The 23,841-nt window shown below is 47.1% G+C and overlaps 1 protein-coding gene across 1 annotated transcript in view; it reads left to right on the top strand.

The window, feature by feature from the left end:
• Positions 1-23,841, top strand: part of SYN3 (synapsin III) — a 1,380,627-nt gene that overhangs the window by 235,528 nt on the left and 1,121,258 nt on the right. Inside the window, exon 2 of the mRNA XM_085651961.1 lies at positions 12,576-13,048. Within this exon, the coding sequence (XP_085508087.1) occupies positions 12,723-13,048 (326 nt within the window). The 5' untranslated portion in view covers positions 12,576-12,722. The remainder of the gene's footprint in view (positions 1-12,575; positions 13,049-23,841) is intronic.

Genomic DNA, 23,841 nt, shown 5'->3' with positions numbered 1-23,841 from the left:
TAGCAAGCTTCTGGTATTTCCCCTAAAAACGGTGAAAAATATTTAGTGAGTGAAGTTTCCCTAGTGTTGAAAATCTGGACTTTGCAAATGTCATTTCTGCTGAGTTCCCTGAAGGGAAAAGCTAAGCAAGTCACGCGCCTCCACACAAAATACGCGTTTGTACATGACTGATTTTTGTTACGTCATCTTAAGGAGACAATAGTGCTTTACGAAAGTCCAGAACGAACATACAGAAAAATAAATAAATAAGTAAATACATTAAAAAAAATAATGTTAAAAGCGTTCTTTTGGATCTGTGCTCTATTTCCAAAGGTCTGTTTTATCTTTGCCAGCTTGCTATAGACTTTACCATATATGCTAATGACATCAGAGATTAATATAAGCTTTCCCTGGGAAGCAGGGTGGAAGAACCGGCTCAAAGCATAAGAATCACTGTGCAACCAAAGGTAGCTATATGCGAAGGAAATTATGCATCACTGATGCTAGCATGCGACCGATACATCTATAAGGCCTTTCTTCCCTTCTGAAACGTAATTCAATGCAGCAGCGACTTTCAATGGCACAGAAGCCAGCCTAAATAATAGGTTTTTACTGGCAATGCACAGTAGCATGCTTCCATTTTTTTGTTAATGTGCCTGCCCTGAAATCATAAAAATAAATAAATAAAAAATGTACTTACTCTCACTCCCTCGTCCTCCGTTCTGTGTTTCTTCTGGAATGCAGCGAGTCCTCATGAAGCCTCTTCTAACTGCCCTCTATGAATCCAGATGCTGCCCTCATGGCGCTGATGAGGTTAGCAGCATGAGAGAAGCACCAGCCCCCAGTGCCTGATGCTCCATCAGACACTGGGGGTCTGTGCCTGCTCTCCACTCAGTTGTTATGACAGATAATTAGAGAGGGTTAAAATACACATCCGGCTGGCCATCGCAAGAAAGCTGGCCAAAGTGACATGCGCAGTGTAAACTGGAGCAGCCAGCGACACTGCTCCCTGCTGCCAATCAGCAGCTAGGACTTCGCCCAGCTCTGCTACCCAGCTCTGCTGAAATTAAGAATAGAATGGTAATGAAATCTCTTCATTACCATTTTATGTTTCATGCTTCCTGCACTGTCGGTGAGGGGACGATGCTCCTCCGCCCTAAGAGAGGAACCGCCGCTGCTTGCAATGAGTTTGTCACATCGGCTGAGTGTTTGAGTGTAGGAGAGGAGGTATGAGGACTGCAAAGCGTGTTTCTTCCTACGAGAGGTCGGAGAGGTGATTAGACGTGCAAGGCTTTAAGTGTTGTGAAAAAGTTGTCTCACTTCGAGATATTTTATTGCATCCAGACATTTCACACATCAACCAACATGCCAGGCCTATTGGTGCTGCCAATGCTTTTCTTTGTATCAGATAAATGAATAATACCATGATTTTATTGTGAATATTTTGAATTGGAAATGTTTCAATTTAGAAAATATACGAAACTGTGAATTGAACTTCACTTAGGTCTATGGGAGGGGTAGTGACTTTCAGAGTGTCTCAAACATGTGTTGTCCCCTTCCCCCCACTTTCATCTCCAGTCTCTCACTCTGTTAAACCCTTATGACCTGTTTCTCTCCACATATTCCTGAAATTCTCCATGTGCATATCCCACACTTTCCCACTACTGGCCTTAGGTTCATAGCAATGGCACTACACGTTTGGTAAACAAAAATACAAAGTAAATGGATACATCAAATATCAATCCAGTAGCGAGACTGCCTTGTGGGCGCTCAGTGTTGGCCAGAATATCCAGCAGAATTGTCACTGTGACTCATGGGGTGGTGTTAGTGGGACAGCTTTCCTACCTTAGTTATAGGTTTCAGCTCAGATGGCGCGGCATGATTGTTAACTTTTTGGGGGAGAAAGGCAGAGGGTCAGACAGTGTTCTCCTCACAGGTCTGAGCGTCGCCATCACTAGTAGAGTTTTGGCAACAGTCTTATCTGCTTTGTAGGACATGCTCCTAAGACCTCAAGAGGACAGATACTGGAATCTACTGCCTCCCCTGGTCAGACGAGGATGTCCACGCATGACTTGAGAGCTCCTCTGGGTACATCCTCAGCAAGAGAGACAGGGACATGACAGTCTGCATGAAGAAGGCTCCAGCATCCATCAAAGCTTCATAAAAGACAGGCCCACTCTGCCAGCCACACCCTTGGCACGGCTTCTGGCTGCGATGGGTGCAGCATCACACCTCTAATGTTGGGGCATTTGAACACATCACCAACACATTGCAACCACTGCATGTGGCTTCCTTCCTCTTCTAGCAGCCGTACACTTCAAAACATGCACAAGGCCATTGAGGATATGCTTAACACACAGCCTGCAGTTCCTTCCTTACCAAACTCAAATAAAAAAAGATCCCTCATAAAGAACTAAGGAAGCAGGGTTTCTCCTCAAGTACTCCAAGATGTGACATGGTGCCCCTTCAACCCTACATTGTTTTTCCTCCCTGGCACCACTACAGGAAAGATCTAAAGACCCACCTCTAATTGTAACCTGGAAAAAGTTCTAATCAGACTCACATTTCCTAATGGAAATGAGCACATTGGGAACAAGGAGCCATGTCTAAATGAGAGTCGCAGAGGAGTATCGCCCTTAGCATAATTCACATTAAAAAGAGGGCCCGAATAGGGTTTTTTGCTGTAAATTTGTCAAACATTGTTTAAAAGCCATAGGATTTATAAGCCATTAGGCAGGGAATTAATACAATAATCCCATCGGGTAAAGCCTTCCAAGAAGAGCTATTGTGCCAGAGTCGAGCAGTGTTTTTCATAGTGAATGAGAAGGCTCGAGGTGTCAGGGGACTGTCAAGGGATGTCTGTGCTGCTGGGTTCTGTGCTAAGACTGGTGCTGTCCTTTATTATGCAAACTCAGAGCTTTGATATTACACATTCCTTTAGGTTAAGGTGCTGCTATGATGCCATAATTCCCATGCCTACATTACCAAAGAATGAAAAACATCACTACCATACCAAATCCACATTGTGAAGCAGTGCAAAGCTTATTTGCCATCTCAGCAATCATGTGGCCCTGGTTTGTACAGCACCACTGTCATGCCAGAAAAAAGAAAAGACGCTTGATTACATCTCCCTATGTGTCTCCAAAGGGAGTTCTCCACCACAGTGGTAGCGACCGCCGTCAAGAGATGGAAAGTTACTAGAAATAACTTTACACTCATGACTTCTGTTGTAGGAGGCTCCACCCCTCATGTATGAAGGTGGACACATTTAAGACTCCAGTTAATTGTAAATCTCTACTAAAAAATGATGAATGGAAAAAGGTGGAGAGTTAGACTTAGGGGTAGGAGTAGATCAAAATGTGAGTAGTAGTAGTTGTCTCCATTGTATTGTTGACCTGTGGACTGATGCACCTATCCCGGTGGTGCCTCCACAATCCCTCTCTCTCTCTCTCTCTCTCTCTCTCTCATCTTGTCTCTTAGGTGTTAAAGGTCTATGGATTGATTTCTCTCTGCTTGTGCTGCCTCCTCAGTCTCTCCCACACATCTTCTCTCTTTTGTTTTGTTGGTGTATAGCCCCTGTGCTGACTCCACAGTCTGCGCACATTCGTATTATTAGTATATAAGGTTGATGCACCTACCCCATGTGCTGCCTCCACTGTCTCCCTCTCACATCTTCTCTCTATTGTATGGTTAGTGTGTGGGTCGATTAACTTGTCCTGGTACTGCCAACACAATGCTTTCCACACCTTTTCACTCCTGTATTTTAGATTTATGGATTAATACTTGTCCCTCTGATGCCACCACAATCCTTTCCCCCACACCTTTTCACTCTTCTTTTATGATTTAATGTAGGGGTGGGTGGATATCGCGGAGGTTCACTCCATGGAATTTTGCAGAGTTACTTAAAAACTCTGTGCGATTCCACAGAGATCCGTGAGGGGTGAAATTCGGCAAGTCAGGCCGCTCGCACTGATTTTTAACGCCAGGAGCTTGTTCCGTGCTGTAAAATCTGCATGAACACCACCACATGGCACGCCAGAGAGTGCTGCTTCTTTCTGGAGCTCGAGTAGATTTTCTCCTTGAGCTGCAGCTTTCTTAATGTGAGCGGCAGCTTTCTCAACGCAAATGGTAGCCCAAGTTGAGAAATCTCACCAGGAAGTGTTCTAGCGCTCCAATTTTCTCGCTCACCAACTAAATGTTGGCAAGCTGCACGTGAGAAAAAACTCCGCCACATGATGGTTGGTGGAGTTTTTCCAGAACTCAGTGGCCCAAGGGGAACGTGGAGTGGACAAAACTCCGCGAACGCCGCTGGAGCAACGGAGTTTATCGCTCACCTCTAATTTAAAGTTTACTGCACCTTCCAGGGTGCTACCACCACATTCCCTCTCTCGCACTGTATTATTTTTGTATTATGGACAGAGCCACTGGAATTATACAATTCTGTGGCTGTGATATTTTGCACATAATTATAGATTTCCAACACTTGCCATATAAACTTCTCCTGCATAATTTGCAGATTTTACCAAAAATAATTCTAGCTCAAATGGATTAAACGTTGGTGAAAACATGGGTTGCTGTGCAGTGACAGCCCCTTTGCAAAGTTTAACTGGTCACCTTTCCTTCGGTGATTGCTATTTTTAGGTGTTAAACTGATACTAAAGATTTGAACCCTTTGCCCAGACAGTGCTACCATGACTACTATCAACATTATGAAGTAATACAGCCACCAAAAGTGCCGTCTTAGGTTGCATAATTTGCCTTTTCTTGCCACATATTGTTTTCAACCTTGCTCCATAATTTGATCCTCGCCTGCCACATAATTCCAGTGGCACTGATTACAGGTTTATGATTTGATGCACCTGTCCTTGTCCTTTCTCCACTTTCCCTCTCTCTCACCTTGCCTCTCCTCTATTCTAGACCTCTAGACTGATTTCTCTATGTTGTGCTCCCTTCTCAGTCTCTCTTATATCTTCTTTCCTTTTTTTGGTTGGTATATGGATCAACGCACTTGTCTCTGTGCTGCCTCCACATTTCCTCTTCCACAGCGTGTCTCTCCTGTATTATATGTCTATAGATTAATTACCCTCTCCTTGCGCTGCCTCCACAGTCTCACTCTCACATCTTCAATCTTTTTTGTTGTTGATGTGTGGATTGATCATAGGCGCTGGAAGCAGGGGTACAAAGGTGCTTCAGCACTCCTAAAATATCTATGCTCGAGCTCAGCAGGTAAATGAATAATAAAGATGCCTTTAAATTGTGTTTTTATCCTGTCATATTTGCTGTGCGTTCAAAGACAGAGGTCAAATGTCAGGTGATGACTAATGACTAATTGTGGCTTATTCTTTTAACATGGAGATTGGTGTTTACTTTTCTTTCTCTGACTCCAAAGTTAGATTATTTTGTAAAGTGAAGTATCTGATAATCTTGCTGGGGTACAGGAATTGTGAAGGGAAAGGCTGGAGGATGTCAGTTTTTTTCTAAACAACAACAAAATGTAAATTTCTGTGATTAAACTGTGCAAATATTTCAAAATATACCAGAAGTTAGGAAAACACAAATTAAGCACTTTTTTGTAATTCTGAAGTGTGATAGCAACAAAGAGTTTAATAGGACAAAAATAAATCAACACACTTTACTTGGTGATGTGCAAATGATAAATATTTGCTGAAACCCGACTTCCACACATTAGCGTTAGTGTGCTCTGAGGTTTCATCACTGAAACTGCATGTCAGTGCGATTGTTGTTGCCATTTCAATGGGAAATGTGCTTTTTGTAAATGAAACCATGTTTTAGTGTTATATTTGTCTCTTTGCTGCCACCACAATCCTTTCCCCACACCTTTTCACTCTTGCATTTCTCCAAAATGCACCATTTGCTGCGTACACCACCTTTACCACTCTCCTGCTGAATGGACATGGCTCCTTTTCTGTACTTGTTCTGTGTGAAACACTTGGATGCTTCACAGTCCCTATGGCTTCAGTAATGCAACATTGATAGCAGCACCCCCACTCTGGAAATCGTTCCTGCTCCACCAGGATTGATGCAATCGACTCTGCACTGTCACCACAGTCTCCCGCTCACATCTTCTCGCCTTTTGTTGTTGGCATGTGGAGTGATGGACTTGTCTCTGCACTGTTGCCATAGTCTCCCTCTCACATCTTCTCACCTTTTGTTATTGGAGCGTGGAGTGATGCACTTGTCACACTTCTACTCGTGCATGTTTTGATTTAGAGATGAATCAATTCATCTACTGTTGTGCTCCCTCACACCATGCCATTTTTGTGTTATGGATTTATAGACTGAAGCACCTGTTTCTGTGCTGCCTCCATAGTCCTTGTGTCACACCTTGTCTCTTTTGTGTTATAGGTTTATAAATAGATTCCCCCTCTTCTGGAGCTGCCTTGATCTTACATCTTCTGTATTTCTCATTGTTAGTGTAAGGATTGATGCCCATTCCCTGTGCTGCCTCACAGTCTCTCCATCTCACACCGGGTAGCCTTAGTTAACATTGTGTTGTATCTTGTTAGGGCTGTTCTTGTGATTCCTGCAAAGTCCTTCACTCACAGTTGTCCTTTGCTATGATGTTTACCACACATTAATGCATCACTCCTCATACTCACTGCCCAGTTCCCTTTCCTCATCTGATCTTCCTCGGAATGCTGTTCTAAAGATTGGTGTCCATGTCCCAGTTGTGCCTGCATGAGCCCTCTCTCACCTGGACGTCAGCTGAACTGGTCTGTAGTATGACACACCTCTCCACCTTATGGTGCCTGCTTTCCCTCCCACGTCCCTTGTGAAGCTGCTCTACAGTGATGCGTCCATATCCTATCCTCTCCACTAGGTGGCAAACCTCTCCAACTAATCACTTCATATTCATTTCTCTCAACTGCTTTTTTTAGGGTCGAGTCTGTGAGAGCATGCGCTAGCACATGCGTCTCACGCTTGTGAGACTGTCTTGTATCCAAAAATAGCTTAGAAAACTTCCAGTGCCCTTCAAACAGAAGGCGTGTGACTGGCAAAAACATGCCCAGCAGAACAAACAAAATTGCAAAGTTTTATTTTCTATAGTTAACTTTCTTTTAATTTTCTAAGTCTTCTTTTCTCACGTTGCTCTTATGTTTTCTTTTGTTTTTGCCCGTGGGCGCTGTTCTCAAAAGAAGCGGATTATTTTATTACAAAGCAACATTGGTCCTTTCTTATCTGTAATTTCAGAAATGATGCTTTAACATATAAATGCAGTACACCCCAATTCACCCCACTCCAATTTGCACCACTCCAATCTACACCAATTCCCCTCACATCACCCCTCACCAACCAGCCCACTCAGTCCAATCAACCACACTCCATTCCTCCCAACCCAAACCACTCCAATCTGTCCCACTCCAATCCAAAAAACTCTGCCCCACTCCAATCCAAAACAATCTGCCCCACTCCAATCCAAAACAATCTTCCCTACTCCAATCCAGAACAATCTGCTCCAATCCAAACATTCTGCCCCACTCCAATCCAAAACAAACTACCCCACTCCATCCAGAACAATTTGCCTGCTCCAATCTGCCGCACTTCAATCCATAACAATCTGACTCATTCCAATCCAAAACAATCTGCCCCGCTCCAATTTGCCCCACTGCAATCCAAAACAATCTGCCCCACTCCAGTCTGCCCCACTTTAATCTGCCCACTCGTTTGTCACACTCCAATCCAAACAATCTGCCCACTCCAATTTGCCTCACTCCAATCCAAAACAATCTACCCCACGCCAATCCAACCCACTCCAATCCAAAACAGTCTGCCACACTCTAATCTGCCTCACTTAAATCTGCCCCACTCCAGTCCAAAACAATCTGCCCCACTCCAATACACTCACTCCAATCCTAAACAATCGACCATATTCCAATACGTCTTTCTCCAATCGAAAACAATCTGCCCCACGCCAATCTGCCCCACACCAATTCAAAGCAAGCCTCCTCACTCCAAACCACCCCATTCCAATCTGCCCCACTCCAACTCACACCACTCCAGTCCAATCCACCCACTCCATCCTGATTCACCCCACTCCAATCCACCCCAGTGCACTTCACTCCACACCAATCCATTCCACCCCAATCAAGCCCAAATCCAATCTACCCTACTCCAATAGAATCCACCGCTCCCCAATCCACCCCCTCCCTTCCCAATCCACCCCACCCCTCTCCAATCCCATCCACCACAATCCTTCCCTCTCTAATCCAAAACAATCTAGCGCACACCAATCCTGTTGCAGGGATTCTGCTTTTGCACAGAACTATGCGCAGGAGACCAGGACCTCAGAGAATTGTGGTGTACCAGAAAATCCTCCTCAGAACCCAGAACCCCTTATCCGACTAGCTTAGTATCTCATTCGTTAACCTAGATCTAGCTAGGTGGTCCCAATGTATAGACAAACCAGAACAAGCGACTTAGATATTTCTCAGGAGTGGTGGGAATCTGAAATACCTGTTCGTACTTATTTATTAGTCCACAACTGAATAATACAGACACGGTAAAGTTTAAAGAGTTTATTTTATAAACCTCGCGTCCTAAGATGCAGTACTTTGGCTAACACTAGCAGACTAACCGTACAGATCAGAACCATAAGCATTATTACAATACCATATATAATGAAAGGAGCAATCATACTATTAATGACAGTGGTATATGGCCACACTCCTTTCACTATAATCTAATACATTATTATTATTAGACTATTAGAAGGTCTCTTAGGCTAACAGGGGGGACCCCATACCGTATAGATCAGCTTAGTAGAATCACATCAAAGGATCAGCTCTCACAGCATGCATCAGCTCTTCTTGTTCGAATGAATGTAAAACCAAACTGTTCTGCAATATTAAAGACGCTTGTCCTTCAAACATTGGCAGCTGTATGCATGATATGTCTAACAAGTGGTACGATCAATCTAAACACAACACTCTGTACCTTCTAGTGACCCAGACGCGTTCTTTGCATGATGTACAGACCAAGGGCACATTTCACGGTTAAGAATGTATAACAACCGTTTGTTATTCTGTAGGGCAAAGACGAGTCAGCATTTTACAAAATGAATAACACATAACAACAGTGTCGTGTGCAGCGCAGCAGAAACAACAAGCTTGCTTGTTAACTATGATCTCGGTTATGCTAACTTAGTGTTGTAAATAGGGCGTGGCTTAGTCCATCTCACAATCCAAAACAATCTGCCCCACTCAATTCAAAACAATCTGCACCATTCCAATCCACACCAAACTGCCCCATTTCAAACTAAAACAATCTGCCCAATCCAATCTGCCCCACTCCAATCCAAAACAATCTGCCCCACTCAATTTAAAACAATCTGCAGCATTCCAATCCACACCAATCTGCCCCACTTCAAAACTAAAACAATCTGCCCACTCCAATCTGCCCCAATACAAAACAATCTGCCCTATTTCAATCCAAAAAAGTCTGCCCCACTCCAATCTGCCCCACTTCAACCCACTCCAATCCAATTTACCTTGCCCTAATCCAGTCCACCTCACTCCAATCCAATCCACCCCACTCCAGGCAAATCCAATCTACCCCACTCGACTCCATTGCACTCCACTCCAATCCACCCCATACCAATCCAGTTTACCCCACTTAAATTCAATCCCTCCCAACCTAATCCACCCCAATCCAATCCACCCAACTCAATCCAATTCACCTCACTCCAATCCACCCAACTGCAACCCAATCTACTCCAATACACCCCAAGCCACTGTAGTACACCTCACACTAATTCACCCTGCTCCATTCCACCCCTCTCCAGTCCACCCCAACCCACCCCAATCATCCCACTCCAGTCCACCCCACCCAATCCACCACACTCCAATCTAATTTTCCCCATGTCAGCCCAATCCACCCCACTCCACTCCATTCCACTCTACCCCAATCCAATCCACCCCACCCGAGTTCAGTCCAGCCCACTCGGTCCCACCACCCACCCTACTCCAGTCTAATCTGCCCAACTCTAATCCAATCCACCCCATTCCAATCCAATCCACACCACTCCAATCCAATCCAGCCCCTACAGTCCAGTCCAATCGACACCCCACCACTACACTCTAATTCACCCCACTTCGAACCACCCTACTCTAATCCAATCCATCCAACCCCAATCCCCCACCTCAAACATTCTAATCCACCCTACTCCATTCCACCCCACCCCATCTCACCCCACCCCATTTCAATCCACCCCACTGCAATACAATCCACCCCATCCTGTCCACCCACTCCAATCCACCGCACTCACTCAATCCAACACACTCTAACCCAATCCACTCCAATTCAATCCACTACCTCAATCCACTCCAACCCACTCCACCTTATTCCACCCCACTCCACTCTACGCCACTCCACTTTATGGCACTGCACTTTACGAGATTCTCTGCCATTGCAATCTACTCCCTTCTACTCGAATCTGAAACACTCTACTCCCCCACTCCACTCTACGACACTCTACTCCAACAAATCCAGTATACAACAATCTTCTCCCCCACGCCATTCTTGGACAGTCCACGAGGTTTTGCTCTATGTTGCGTTGAACTCAGATATTACTGAATACAGATTCGCTGTTAGAATGTTGTGCACTTGTCTGCCGTGCTGGCCACTGAGAGCAAAGGTATCCAACCAACCAATGGGGTGGGTCGCGCGTTAAGGCCGGATTAAGCGAAAAGTAGTCCTTAAAAAACAAAACGATAATGCCAGCCCCAAAGTGAGCCTTCCAAGCACAGCAAGGATACTTTTAAAGGGGGGCAAACGATTCATTGTTCAGTGCAATTTTCAAAATTATTGTCTAAAATCCACAAGAACTGCAGGTGGTTCTGAACACTAGTACAGACACCGTCCTAATAGTTTATGGTGCGGCACAGTGCATGGACCATTCTTTCTCCACAGCAGCAAACCGCGCACGCGCCTGTTAGAGCATTGTGCGCTGTTCCGTCAAGGCTCCCTCTTTAGGCCTGGGAGGGCTGAGAAGCTCACAGCCTAGCTTGCCTGCCCTCAAAGCAGCCAACCAGAAGCACCCTTCACCTCACAGTAGGGTTCCCGGCATCTGACACTGAAACATTGCCACCCGTGCAGCCGCTCTCACTCCATTGATGGGGTTGTGTAGTATATACCAACTGCCTGTGTGTTCCCACCACAGCCCCTCCCTCACACCTACTGCCCCTTGTTACTCCTTCCTCTGGGCGGGAATGCACAATCCCACGTTGCCTGCTGCATCTGCCCTGGTCCTGTGTGTTCTTCAATCCCCCCACTTTAATACCATAGAAAGTATCCCCATAACAATCCTATAGAGGACGATAAAGCGACGAGTGTGCTTGTTGTGGACGCTTTGTGTAGGATTGTGTCTGCTCTGGCCACCCCTGAGAGGACCTGACATGTTCCTCCCGGTGAGCGCGTGTCTACAGATCACTGCCCCATCCCTGATGGTAATAGAACAACCAAGGCACGAGTCGGGGGTACACGCGGGTGGACGGCGTCCACCCACCTTTTTCACAGGGTGGACGCCGTCCACCCTGCCAAGACGTTGAGCTCCACTGAAAAATAGGCTGAATTCGTCCCGGTGTAATTTGCAAACACCGGGACTCATTCAGCAGCGCCCGCACGTTGCTGTCTGCTTTCGATCGCAACAACGTGCAGGCGGGAGGGGGCTTTCTTAGTTCAGACTCCTGCTGGGCCGAATCTGAGGGGTCATCAGGCCTCCTTTTTAGGTCTCGCCTGACCCAGCGCATGCGCTGGTCTGGCGAGACATTTTGTGAGGGCTCCAAAAAGTGCTACCAGGCCAGCCTAGACCTACAGTGCATGTGCGCGGGAGCGCGCATCGCGCTTTACCGCTATTACTTTCACTTTCGCGGCCACACGGCCGCTTTGATGTTTGATCGCGATCGCGATTATGTTCTCCGTGAGGCTTCAATAGATTGCAGCAGTTAAAACAAGCATTGGCATAGCCAATATGTCTCGCTTTTGGGACCTTATAAGTGTTTAGTTATGCAACTGTTGCATGGCTAAACACTTATAAGGTCCCAAAGGCGAAACCTATTGGCTATGCCAGTGCTTGTTTTCGAGTCTCCTGGCTGGCAGCATCCAGAAGCCTCACACCGAGATGCCAATGAAGTGGAGGGGAAACAAAAGCTCACACCCATTGAAATAATGTGTTTTTCTTGTAAAGCACTATGGGTAGCAGAAGTTTACACTGACAAAAGACAACATTATTTTATATGTAGCTTTCAAAAGTCTGAATCTTCTGCCTACATCAGGTGGGTTTATCTGTGTACTTGAAATGTGCTCCAATGTACTCATGATAGACCTGCTAAACATACATGTGAGGTCTTAAGATCTGATGTCACTTCTTATGATGCCACTTCCTGTGATGTCACGCGCTGTGATGTAACGCGCCGCGATGTCACACACGGTGATGTCACGCGCCGTGATGCCACTTGCATTGTGATTAACTAGGTTAGTCCCCCCACTTCCTTTTTTAGGACTTGTGCCCTGAGAAGAACAATGCTAAATGTCAATTGGAGCTGATAACAGTCTCTCCTCTCTTTCTCTGTCTACAGGGTTGAGGAGTGCAGAAGTTCCTGCCATTGGAGCCCTTTGACCAGGAAGTGCAGGCTCCGCTGATTTTGAAGCCACACAACACTGCATACCTCAACGTGCCTCAGCGAACAATACCTTGACCTTGTGCAGGGGCATACATCGCAGTTATGAATTTCCTCCGGAGGCGCCTTTCAGACAGCAGTTTCGTGGCCAACTTGCCCAATGGCTACATGATGGACCTGCAGCGCCCAGACAACTCCACCAGCTCTCCGGCTTCCCCGGCGACGGACAGAAAGCAGCAGCCGGCTCTGTCCTCTTCCAACTCGTCTGCCTCCTCCTCCACCAGCAGCATCTTCAGCTCCATCTCCAATGCCATGAAGCAGACCACGCAGGCCGCCGCCACGGGGCCGGTGGAGCCATCTGCAAGTCCAGGGCCTCCTGTGGTCCACAAGCCCAAAGTTCTCCTGGTGATTGACGATCCACACACCGACTGGTAAGGAATCAAAGTCCGACTGGTCACAGCAGGCTATGAGCAGACACTGGCCATAGAGGGGTGTAGCTTCAGGGGGGTGTTTGGGGTTTTACACCCCCCTAATATTTGTATATTCTGATGAATATTTGGGTGCGGATGCTTTCAGTCGGGTATGGTGAGGTGTCTGTTGGATTTCACCTGGGATTTTTGCATGCACACACTGACAGCAATACACACACACACTCATCTCTGTATTGAAAGTCCTCGAAATGCTAGTTATTTTACAAAATGTTGTATTTTAGTACTCCTACCAATCCGCATTTGTCTCCCTTTCCACTGCCCCTTTAGCCCCTCTTTTATACCCTGCTTGTTGTATAATGAATTTTGTCATTATATGCCAGCCTGATTGATGGGAAATCTGAAGCTCACACCCCCAGCATACTGGCGAAGCTGCCCCCCTTTTGCCATATGCATAAGAGAGGGGCCTACCCGGAAACTCGCACACTCTCATGAGGGCTGTGAAAGGTTTGCATAGTTACACACATTGTGATGCTTTCAACCAAAAAGTGGAAATTGAGTGAAAAGGAGTCCCTGCATGGCAGCCTCAGCTGAGCATCCACCTCCTGCTGGAAGAGTGTTGCTGCTAGAAGTCCCAAGTGGAGACTTTTGAAAATGGGGAAAGGAGATGATGTGCCCGCCAAGAGTGTTTACCCATTGCCACTCACAACTGGTTTGAATCCTGGGTGGCTGCAGGGATATAGAATGCTCTGCAGTCTGATGTCCACCCATGTTGGGTGGGACATTCAGCCGCAGACTGTGCGTTGGGCAAAAGTGGCACTACACCTGGAGTGAAGCCGGAGTACAGTGCACTTCATGTGGTGCAATATTTCCCACCCTTGGATGTGTGTTGTTTCTCTTCTCCCACCTCAACTCAAAACACCACTGAGTTGTCACAGTGCTACAGCTCCTCAAGGAGTGGAAGCGTCACTTTATGGCTGCCTGGCAGGTGAGCGCTAGGGCTGGGTGACCTGTGAAGCAGGCACAGGAGTGCAGGTTATGTCACCTCTGGAACTATTAGCAGAGAAATTCAGGTTTCTGTGGACATGGCAGGAAGCATGGGGGATTTACAAAGGGATGCATGTCACTGCATGGCTCATATTACTGTCACATGTGTCAGTATTTTGCAACAAGCAGTGGCTTGCCAGAGGTCTGTGATGTGCTAATGCAGTTTAATGTTGACCTGTAGGCATCACAGGTGATCCTTCAGGCAGATCATAAAATATCATAAAGATGTAACTAGAAAGAAGGAATATTTGGTGTAGCACATTGAAGAAGTGGTATACTGTGTCAGTGATCCTCGACTGTGACCGCCAAAGTTCAAAGTACCATCTATTTGTGGAACCCTCATACGTGGCACCAAGTAAGTGAGTACAGCTTTGATTTATGCAGAGAAAATATATGTTTTTAAAGATATTCGGAATATGGTCCGACTGCAGAGGAGGAAGTGTTCGATGAGCAGTTGGCAAACACTGAATAGGATCACATCCTTTTTTTTTTTTGAGAATCAACATGTGCTTTATTGATTAAAGCAAGACCTGTAATTGCATAGACCTTGTCAACTTGTGGAACATCTCATTCTTCTCAAGTGTAACCTATACAATGGAAAAGCAGCCACAGTCAAGACAGACAAAGGAAACGGACAAGTTCAACATTGGCGAAGAAGTTAGACATTCCTGCAGCCTTTCACTCTACCTATTCAACTTTTTTTCCAACATATTTTTATTGGCATTTAAAATAAGACAATGTGCTTATGCAAGTGATAACAGGAGCACACCTCTGTGTACACCGCACTAATAGTATCTCAGCATTCTGCTAGACGATTATCAAGCTCGAACACAGTGGACAGCGCCGACCCTGGGGAGGGAGTTGAGTAGCTCTGTGGCGGTCTGCTTGCTGGGTCTCTTTTCCCGCCCATTGACGCGAAAAGTAGGAAGTATCTCGTTGACCTAGCTATGGCCCTTGCTAAGAGACAGGTGGCGCTGTCCTGGAAAGATGGAAGAGGGCCACAAATAGAGAAACGGAAAAGAGACCTCACGGACTGGGCCGAAGCAGAGGGTGGGGCACTCCTTATGGAAGAAGCTAAGGGAGTGCGCATGCGCCCTATTGCGGAACAATGGAGGGAACTGGTGAGGGCTTGGGCGGGCCTAGAGCTGGAAAATGAGGATCCTGACAGTGAGGGGGCTGTAGGAGCGCTGGCTAGATCGCCTGAACACACATAATGGAGAGGGAACAAGTAAAATAGGCAGGGAATAAAAAATTAGCTAGCATTCGTGCCAAGAATTTTCAATTCTATTAAGGACACGGAGGCGAGGATTATGCTTCTCTTTCTATTTATTGCTACTCACAGCAGCCAATGAAAACTTGTATTGTATAAACATAAAACTACATTTCCCATGATGCATATATTACATCACATCCTGCAATGCCCCATAAGAGCCACAAACACCGGAACCTGTCCTCTTTCTTTGCTTCGAACATTAAAGTCCAATAATATAACCAAAAAACCAACAACAGCTTCCAACGTGGAAGAACCAGGCCAGCTGGGATTAACGTCATCTTCAACCAGGATTACACTTAATTCATCTTCTTTTCAGACCCTGAAAAAAGGGAGAGAGAACAACCTGTAACTTCTGCGTAATCAGAATATAAATGCAGGGTGGGTAATAATTACAATACTGTAATGTAACCGGGTGGGATAATCCTCGCCGCCGTGTCCTTAATACAATTGAAAATTCTTGGCGCGAATGCTAGCTAATTTTTTATTCTATTACAGGACCGGAGGATTTGTATTATGCTAGTTTAATGCTGATTAAAGACCACAGAGGATATATCACCCACTGGCTTGTAATAAAACTGTTTAAATGTTGACTCAGAAGACCAATCTGCAGAACGAATGATATCTTGAACAGTAGAACCCAACATGAATATTTTAGAGGCCATGGTGCCTCAAACAGAATGTGCACCAAAGACTTGAGTTTTAAAACCTGCTTCCTGCATAACATTTTTTAACCATCTGGCTATAGTAGCCGCAGTGACAGGTTTGTAAGGTTTCTGCAAGGCAATCAATAATTGCACTACGCCATCAGGCCTAATAGACCTGGTACATTCTTCGTAGGCCTTAAGACATTGAACCACACAAAGCTTAGCATTATCGGGAAAGGCATAATATTCTACGCTGCGTGACATAGTTTTAGTCCTAGACGTGATGTTAAAAGAAACTCCTTCAGGAGTAAATACTCTACCTGTAATATCTAGAGCCTTAACGTCTGAAGAACGTCTACAAGCCGCCAGGCATAACAGCATGGCCAGTTTGGATGATAGTTGTTTCCTTGTCAGGATATTGTTATTGGGCCATTGATTAAATAAGGAAAGAACTAACGAGACATCCCACAAGGAAGAATATTTCGGCCTGGGTGGATTAGCTACTCTAATACCTTTTAAGAGTTTACATACTAGAGGATGCATCCCTACAGGTTTGCCCTCAACTTGAGCGTGGCCCGCCGATATGGCAGAACGGAAATTGTTAACCGAACGGTATGCCAATCCCTCAGAAGCTTTTTCGGACAGGAAATTTACAACAAAGGGTAAGTGAGAGAAGTTGGCCTGGCATATGCTGTCTCCTAGTTATAGGGACACCTTGCACTAGTCCAATTCGACTCTTATTGATGATAGGTTTAAGACAACCTTTAAAGAAAGCTATCCTAGTGGTAGCTGTGGAGAGCAGCCTTCAGGCTAAGTCTTGAAGGAGTGTTAAGCTTATTGTTTTACCATAGATAACCTCTTGAATGACCAAATGAAAGAGTATCTCACACAGGTATATATATAAAATATATGTATTTATTCTAAACAGAATCCCACAGTCTCATTATGAGGCTAGAGGCAAAGTTACAATTCAAACAAGCATTGATAGACACAATAAATAGCACTGGAATCACAGGGCCCCAGGGGGGGACCAAACCATGTTTTAAAAAAGTGGTATAAGAACCACGGCATTTAGGATCGCTGGCCTCTTAAGAATCCACCCCAGGTTATGAGGAAGGGGACCCACGGGAGGCGCGTGCAGTGGAAATAGCTGCTATCGGGATCTCTATTATATCCTATGGAGAATGTCGCGGTTTGATTTAAACAGATTAAAGACACTTTTAGCAGGAGTTCAAAGTTCAAAACTTAGAGTTAAGCTTTTGAGGAGCCCACTACCACGAAAGTACCGAGGTACCACTGTTACCTGCCCCAGGGAAGCCGGGTGCATAGGTCGTTTTCGATGTCGGGTCGCGGGCTCATTTTCAATGGGAAAATGTACAAAACTGCTGCTAGCCAAAAGCGTCGATGATGCCGTGAAGATTGAAGTTGTAGAGTTTGTAGAGAAGAACCTGAAAGCAGAGGGGACAGTCTGGGTCACAGCACAGTGACCAGGGAGCTCAAAGGAAAGAGCCCTTCAATGTTGGGTGCTTCAAGTGAAAAGAGGTATAGCTTGGATCTGCAGCCACGGGCTCCGGGAGGCGTCAAGGAAGGCCAGCTTCTGGAGGGCAACTGTCCCATGTTGGATGAGGGTCGCTGCGGTGTTAGTGTCCGGATTGGATCCACTAAGCCTTGGCAACTGCAACCCACGCAAGATAAACAAATCAGCTACTGGTGCAGACCCACGAGGTCTATGAGAGGTCTCCTTTGGAGAAACTGTAGAGCAGGCTTGGAGCAACCAGGGGAATTCTTGAAAGTTGAGATTGACCTCCGCTAAGGCCCACAAGTCAAGAGACAAGGGAGGCGGCAATTTGGCGTGCGTAAAAGGGAGCCCACGGGCCACCGGAGGGAGCTAGGGTGCTGATCTCTGGCACAATTGCTGCAAAGTGGTTGGCTCAATAACGGGCCAAAGCACAACTTCCCCACTGGTCAGGGTCGTGTGCTATGCAAGAGGTGGCTGGTGTCCTGGGGTATTGAAGATCTCGGCACCCACGCGGTCCACGGTGCTCAGCCTTGTTGTGCACACTCACTGGCCTCTGGGATGCTCAGGAAACCCACCTCAAGGTTGCTGGGAGTCGACAAAGTCCGTAGGAGCAGCGAAGTCCCGACCGGGTCACTTGCAGTGTTTCAGGTGCCTGCCAAGCAGGGGGGTAACTCCTTTACCCCAAGGGAGATTTCTTCAGTCAGCTGGGCAGCAGCTCGTCGAAGGTCAAGTCTGTAAAGTCCAAGATTAATCTGAGGCTCTGGGGCCACGTTATTCACCTTTATCCCCAAGATTAGGGGAGTGTCCAGAGTAGTGTCCACCAATGAGTGGTGAGGTGGGAAAGGGTGGCTACACCCTCTCCCCTTTGTGTGTTTCCCGCCTGGGCGAGGGGCAGGATGCCCTGAACCGGTTCCAAGCGGTGTATGCAGAATGTAGGCACTGTAGCAGCCTACGTGCAACTCTGAAGGGCATCCTAAAGTGCACCCACCCAGTTCCAATCCACATATCCTGTCTGGGGAGATGCTAGCACCTCCCTGCCACAGGAGCCCTATTGTCCAGCTGGCGAGGCTGGGATTTTCCCCAGCAACAGCCAGCCAGAGTCGTGTGGGTGGCGGGTAGTAGCCATTTTGTACTACGTGTGCACTTTTAAATTGGTGTCTAAATCCTGCCGCTTTTCCCATATCGCCCCTCTCGCAGGGGGGAATCATTCCCTCATGCCCATGGCTGGACTGGGGATATGATTCCTACATGTTTGACACCAAACACGATATGGTTTTGTGTAGCCATTCTCAAGTTATCCCGTTATCGCGATAGACTTATAATGCGGTTAAGAGTATATGGTATGGCTACACTACAAACAACCCAGCAATGGTTTTACGAAGGTTGCAGAGGAGCCCTACTCAGGTAGGGGTCCCCCTCACACATACCTCAGCACCCTTCCTTGTAGGATTACCAAGGCCTGCTATAGGGGTGACCTATGAGAGTATATGTGTTGTAATGGGGTGGGATATAGGGTACCTATATCCCTGTAAGGGGTGCTAGCACCACCTTACCCAGACTACAGTAGTAGTCTGGTGGTGTCAGTTTATATGGCTGTCCCAGGGTGGCACAATAAGTGATGCAGCCCTGGTAGGCCTACTGGGGGACCCATGCCCTGGGTACCTAAGGTACCATCTACAAGGGACTGCCAGGGTATCCTCAGTATCCAATTGGCTTGTACCTAGGGTACTCACATCAGTTTTAGGGAGAAAGCAGATAGGCTGGGGTCCTGGATAGCAGGATCCCAGCCAGACTAGTCAAAAACCACTCAAATACCAGGCACAAAGTTGGGGGCAACCATTAGTCAGATTCCATCTTCCTACAGTAAGTCTGCCCCCACGGGATCCACGTGTTGTTCCACGCACCAACAAACCCAACACCTCCATGCTAAAGAATACCGTTTCCTGGTAGAGGGGCCCCACGCTTGGCTGATAAAATCCTGAAGCTTGTTCCGAAACCCCTGGCATTTGCCAACATTGTCGGAAAGTCTCCAGGTCATCAGGGACAACTGCCCCGATACTACCATCGGGTGCATCTCTCCATGAGGGCCCTGGAGCATCGTTGAGGACCATGGGATCGTCCTGGGGAAGTCGCAACTCGCCTCTAGCAGTATCGGGAACCAAGGCTGCGACTTCCACAAGGGAGTCACCAAAATCACTTCCGCCTTCTGGCGCATCACCTGTGTGAACACGCGGGGAATGAGAATGAAGGGTGGAAACGCATAATTCAAATTTGGGGTCCAATCCTGTGAAAAGGCATCCGTCGCCGGAGCTAATGGATCCGGCCTCCAGCTGAACAACGTTGTCATTTGGCGATTCAGTCTGGAGGCGAACAGGTCGATCTCGCAACCACTGAACCATCTGTGGGTGGAGCTGCCAGTCGCTGTAGTCTTTGAGATGGCGTGAGTTCCAATCCGCCACGACATTCGACCCGGAATGAACTCGGCTATGACCGAAATCTGATGGCTCAGGCAATAATGCCAAAAGTCCTTCGCTTTCTCCACCAACATTGAGGACCTCGTGACCCCCAGTTTGTTGATGTATTGAACCGCCGAGATGTTGTCCATCCGTAGAAGGATGCAACATGAGACCTGTTTGGGTGATAGTGTCCTGATCGCAAACGACCCTGCAAGAAGTTCTAGGCAATTGATGTGGAGGTTTAGCTCGTCGAGGGACCAACATCCCCCTGTGGGAATATTTCCGCAGCGCGCTCCCCAGCCCCAACGACTGGCGTCGGATTCTATGACAACCTCTGGTAGTGAGCCGAAAATGGCTCTGCCGTTCCACGCCTCTACATGGGCAAGCCACCACTGAATCTCTTCCCGTACCTCTTGGGAAAGAGGAACTTAGTCTGTGTAAGAAAGACCCTTCTGCAAATGCTGAATCTAGAGCTTCTGAAGGGCCCTGTAATGTAGGGGTCCCGGAAATATTGCTTGAATGGATGACGCCAGAAGGCCCACTATCCGGGCAATCAGCCTGAGTGAGACCATCCGTTTGGATAACAGGGAGTGCAGCTCCTTCTTGATGTCTCGAAGTTTGGAACGTGGAAGACTGAGTTGAGCCGTCTGAGAATTTATGACGAACCCCAGAAAAACTATTGTTTGTGTAGGGCACAGAACAGACTTGGGTTCGTTGATTACGAACCCCAGGTTCTGTAAGATATGAATGGTCATGCGCAACTGCTGAGCTGCCAACGTTGGAGACTGCGCCATGATGAGAATGTCGTCTAGATAGACAATCATGCGAACTCCCTGTTCCCTGAGATAAGCTATCACTGGCTTCAGAACCTTGGTGAAGCACCCCGGCGCCGAGGAAAGTCCGAAAGGAAGGGCCAAATATTCGTACCACCGGTTCCGCCATTGGAATTGAAAAAATCAATGGTGCGGACGAAATATGGGTACGGACAAGTAAGCGTCCTTCGGGTCCAGACGGACCCACCAATCCCCTTGTTTCAGGAGGTCCGCCAACAGATGGATGCCCTCCATCTTGAAGTGCTTGTAAGTCATGTAATGGTTGAAGTCTTTTAAATTGAGTACCAACCTGTAACCTCCGCCTTTCTTCTGCACCAGAAAAATATTGCTACAGAAACCGCGAGGGCCCTCGTCGCAGGGTGCTATCGCGCATTTCTGCAGCAATCCTTCGATTTCGGAATCTATAAAATCGCACTCTAGTCGGGAAAAAGAAAGCTGTCTGGGCCGATGGACCTGATAGGGAGTCTGGAAAAAATCTAGATGGAAACCCTGAACCGTTTGTAAAACCCAGGCATCCTGCGATAGTTGAACCCAATTGTGATAAAATTATTGAGTACGTCCCCCCAATGGTAGAAGGAGTAGATCCGGCTCACTCACCTGTAGATTCGGTGTTCTGGAAACCTCCCTGATAGGATCCTCTATTAAAGCATCACTTGTTGAAGCGTTGACTGGTGGGGTAGAAGGTACCTCCGCGGGTAGAGTCCCACTCTCCCCTGCCGCGACCGAAGTCTCCTCGCTGAGGACCTTGTGAATATTGACGGCCAAACAAGCTTCCCCAGCCTCGTCCGGCCCTGTTGAAAACCCCGGCCTGAAAGACTCATTTTATTCCTGACTGCGCCTTATCCAAGGTCGTGAATGTGCCTACGTATTTGGCCACATCCTTGATGAAACGGTCCCCAAAAAGGTTTCCGTCCGCCAAAGGTACAGGCTCTGCCCCTGCCAACTCAGTTAGGTTAGAGTCCATGCGCATGAGTATGGATTTGTGCCGTTCCGTGGAAATTGCGCAGTTGGCATTACCTAAAAGGCATATAACTCTCTGGGTCCAGCCCTCCAACACATGGAAATCTATGGTGGTCCCCGATTCTTGTGCCTCCAAAGCCATCTCCAAAATCTTGTCCAGCGGGCCGACAACATCTAAAAGCTTATCCTGGCACCCTCGCCAGGCGCGATCTATACCTTTCTTTGGGTACTTTGCAAACTTTTTTAGAAAAGTCAGAAGGCTAGAGTCTATTTCAGGGGTTTCTGCCACTTTGTCAGAGATGTCTGGTCGGGGGCATTCAGAGCAAAGTCTGTTGCGCACCTCCTTATCGAAACTTTTGCGGAGATTTTCATGCAAGTACGCCGCCGCCTCGGGGGGGGCAGCCAATCCGATGACCTGGGATGGACAATGTCAGCGGGGTTGAACATAAAAGGAGTAGGGGTTGTCTGTGGAACTTCCACATTCTTGGCCTTCCTCGTTCTCTTCTTAGGAGGGGAATCATCTGGGGTATCAGAGTCGGTCGTACCGGGATCTGTATCGGTATCTTGGGCCGTCTCTTTCTCAGCATCAGGGCGAGGAAGTGAAGAATAAGAGGCAGAATGGGGCCAAGGCTTAGGCTGCGAGCCTTCTGAGGGAACACCTGCCGGGGCAGTGAAGCCATGACGCTTCGCAAACTTCTAAGGTTGCTTGGTTATAGGTTTCAACGCAGTAGCTAGCGCTTGCTGCATAGTTCCCGGGACTGCTTTCTCCAGGGCCTTGTTGACCGACTCCTGGACCGCGGCGTCCAGGGCCTCAACAATGTTCTCTTCAATGGAAGGGGTACCCACTTCCTCCTTTATATAGGGTGTCATCCTCCTCATAATGGACCCAATTTTCCCTTGCTGATCCAAATTTGTAAATGTATCTGCTCATAAGGCCAATAGGAAGGAGGAGTAGAGGGGGGGAGCCAACCCACAGCACAGATCAGAAGGAAATGTACCTAGCTCTTCAGCAACGCTGTATCACAATTATTCCAGCCCACAGGGCGTAGTGGAGCCAAAAAGAGCCAATATGTCCAAGGAGGTGTGCTCCCTCCAAGCCCAAATCGTTTTTTCAGCCAGCCAGGCGTAAATCAGTGCTGAAAGATGAAAAACCCCGGTGAAATGAACAAAACAAAAGAAAAATGGTCAGTATCGACATGCGTAGCCCAATCCTACCAAACTATAGCCCAATTGGGCTACGCACGTGGAAACGAGACAAAAAACGAAGTTAACAGGCTCCAAAGTGCACCGGCTGACTAGGGAAGCCTCGCGCAATAATTTAAACATTGTGAAACCCCGCCGAAAGCAGAGCGGTACCGGGAATCCCTAATATGTAAATTTTTTGATCCGCGCGCTAGACGCGCTGACAACAGAGCCGGTAAGCCCAAATTCAAAGCGGAGACAAGCGCGCTAGACGCGCTAACCCCAGAGTGGGCAGAACGCCCGGTACAGTCAGATGAGGCGAGCACGAACATGCGCTGTCAACCATGCGTATAAGCCCCACCGGGCCGCCTGATACGCGAACAATCAGCGCTCCCAGCGGGAGTGTCACAGCGCCCCGAGGGCATGCACAAGACATGCGAAGCAAAGCGTATGAATTACAGTAGTTAAAGACATAAATTAGCATATGCTGTAGCGTGAAAAGTAAACACATCACCAAGAATGCAAGCAAGATAAACTCTAGAGCACTTAACTTTCTGCGTGAGCAGCAAAGAAAGAGGACAGGTTCCGGTGTTTGTGGCTCTTATGGGGCATTGCAGGATGTGATGTAATATATGCATCATGGGAAATGTAGTTTTATGTTTATACAATACAAGTTTTCATTGGCTGCTGTGAGTAGCAATAAATAGAAAGAGAAGCATAATACGAAGCCTCCAGTCCTGTAATAGAATCTCAAATTGAAGGAACATATTGTATGCGGGGTGCCATAAATTAAGATAACACGCTGCTATCAGAGTGGGTAAACAACACGGACCCTGGCCCCAGCATAGATCCTACACACACCCAGGTAACCCAATACATAGA

Source organism: Triturus cristatus, chromosome 4_1 (assembly GCF_964204655.1).
Source record: "Triturus cristatus chromosome 4_1, aTriCri1.1, whole genome shotgun sequence".
Classification (NCBI taxonomy): Eukaryota; Metazoa; Chordata; class Amphibia; order Caudata; family Salamandridae; genus Triturus; species Triturus cristatus.
The sequence above is the reverse complement of the archived record's forward strand: the minus strand, read 5'-3'. Positions and strand labels throughout refer to the sequence as shown.